Source organism: Notolepis coatsorum (genome assembly GCF_963971535.1).
Source record: "Notolepis coatsorum genome assembly, chromosome: 1".
Lineage (NCBI taxonomy): Eukaryota > Metazoa > Chordata > Actinopteri > Aulopiformes > Paralepididae > Notolepis > Notolepis coatsorum.
This window is the reverse complement of record NC_140165.1, coordinates 253987720-253990219: the sequence shown is the minus strand read 5'-3', so window position 1 is coordinate 253990219 and position 2500 is coordinate 253987720. Positions and strand designations below refer to the sequence as shown.

General features: G+C 40.7%; 1 protein-coding gene across 1 annotated transcript in view; it reads left to right on the top strand.

Moving 5' to 3' along the window:
- Positions 1 to 928, top strand: part of LOC311224721 (fibroblast growth factor 12-like) — a gene marked incomplete at both ends in the record, with an annotated part of 77753 nt that extends 76825 nt beyond the window's left edge. Inside the window, one exon of the mRNA XM_084309812.1 lies at positions 692 to 928. Within this exon, the coding sequence (XP_084165938.1) occupies positions 692 to 928 (237 nt within the window). The remainder of the gene's footprint in view (positions 1 to 691) is intronic.
- Positions 929 to 2500: the final 1572 nt, after the last annotated feature.

The following is a 2500-nucleotide window of genomic DNA, read 5'->3' as shown; positions in this document are numbered from 1 at the left end:
TGTTGTCTCTCCATGCTAACTCTCTGTTGTGTCTCTCCATGCTAACTCTCTGCTGTGTCTCTCCATGCTAACTCTCTGCTGTGTCTCTCCATGCTAACTCTCTGTTGTGTCTCTCCATGCTAACTCTCTGCTGTGTCTCTCCATGCTAACTCTCTGTTGTGTTTCTCCATGCTAACTCTCTGTTGTGTCTCTCCATGCTAACTCTCTGTTGTGTCTCTCCATGCTAACTCTCTGTTGTCTCTCCATGCTAACTCTCTGTTGTCTCTCCATGCTAACTCTCTGTTGTGTCTCTCCATGCTAACTCTCTGTTGTCTCTCCATGCTAACTCTCTGTTGTGTCTCTCCATGCTAACTCTCTACTGTCTCTCCATGCTAACTCTCTGTTGCCTCTCCATGCTAACTCTCTGTTGTCTCTCCATGCTAACTCTCTGTTGTGTCTCTCCATGCTAACTCTCTGTTGTGTCTCTCCATGCTAACTCTCTGTTGTGTCTCTCCATGCTAACTCTCTGCTGTGTCTCCCCATGCTAACTCTCTGTTGTGTCTCTCCATTCTAACTCTCTGTTGTGTCTCTCCATGCTAACTCTCTGCTGTGTCTCTCCATGCTAACTCTCTGTTGTGTTTCTCCATGCTAACTCTCTGTTGTGTCTATCTATGCTAACTATCTGCTAACTCTCTGCTCTCTCTGTCTGCAGGACATCTTCACAGCGGAGTGTAAGTTCAAGGAGTCTGTGTTTGAGAACTACTACGTGATCTACTCCTCCACGCTGTACCGGCAGCACGAGTCCGGCCGGGCCTGGTTCCTGGGCCTGAACAAGGAGGGCATGGTGATGAAGGGGAACCGGGTCAAGAAGACCAAGCCCTGCTCACACTTTGTGCCCAGACCCATCGAAGGTCAGAACCCATTTATATTAACCCTGCTCACACTGTGACCCCTCGAAGGTCAGAACCCATTTATATTAACCCTGCTCACACTGTGACCCCTTGAAGGTCAGAACCCATTTATATTAACCCTGCTCACACTTTGACCCCTTGAAGGTCAGAACCCATTTATATGAACCCTGCTCAAAGGTCCGAACCAATGTATTGCCCAGTATGAGGTAATATTATATAATATACCAAGGTTTCTATATGAAAAATATATGTTTTAAATGTATATATATAAATAATAATAATAAAAAGGAAAATAAAATATATATACTGTATATATATATATATATATATATATATATATATATATATATATATATATATATATATATATATATATATATATATATAATATAAAATATAATACAAATATATATAAAAAATTATAGTCGCCAATGTGGAATAGGGCCGTCAGTTGTCCCTAAACTAAAAAGCGTACAGTTAATAAGTTCATAATGTGTTGTATTTGCTCTTATGAGTAGTACTGTACATACCTGCATATAACCCTTGTATAGTATATCTGTATCTGTACATATTAGGGATGTTCGATATTGGCTTTTTTACCGATATCCGGTATACCGATATTGTCCAACTCTTAATTTCCGATACCGATATCAACCGATACCGATATATGCAGGGTTTCCCCCCCAAAAAACACAACATTATGCATACTTTTCACAATAAATGAAATAAGAATTTGTTCCTACTTGCTTGCCTGGGTAAATAAAGTTTAAATACATGTAAAAAAGAAAAAAAATTATATTTTGAAAACTGATACCGATAATTCACGATATTACATATTAATGCCAATATCGGCCGATAATATCGGACATCCCTAGTACATATCCCTTCCTACGCTGCTGGCCAGTATGACTTACTACCATAGTGTCTTATATATATATATATATATACTACAACTCTGTACATACATCTGATTAGCACTATTATTCAGTAGTACTAATTTATATATTTTATACCCAGTTTAATCACCTGTACATTGTATATTACTATTACACTTTACTGTGTTTCTAATGTCTTTGCTGAGGGACAGGCGATGGTTATAATGTAACAGATGTTATCTTTAACATTAAACACAAGCTCTCATTTTAACTCCTCTGTCCCTCTACCCTCCCTCCCTCCCTCCCTGTCCACCTGCCCCCCTCTCTCCCTCTCTCTCTCCTCCTCTCCTCCTCTCCTTCTGTCTCTGTTTGTTTAAAAATATCCTTTTCTCTTTCACTCTGTCCTGCCATCTGTTTCTCTTCCTCTCTTTTTCACACTATCCTTCGCTCTCTCTTTCCTTATCACTCTCTCAATCTCTGTTTCTCTCTGACCCTACTCTCTCTCTCACCCGACTCTCTCTCTCTCACCCTACTCTCTCTCTCTCACCCTACTCTCTCACCCTACTCTCTCACCATACTCTCTCTCTCTCTCTTACCCTATCTCTCTCACCCTTCTCTCTCTCTACTCTCTCTCATGCACCCTACTCTCTCTCACACACACCCTCCATCTCCCTCCATCTCTCCTCTAATTCATTATCTCCCTTCTCTCGTCTCCTCTCTGACTCTCTCCCTCCC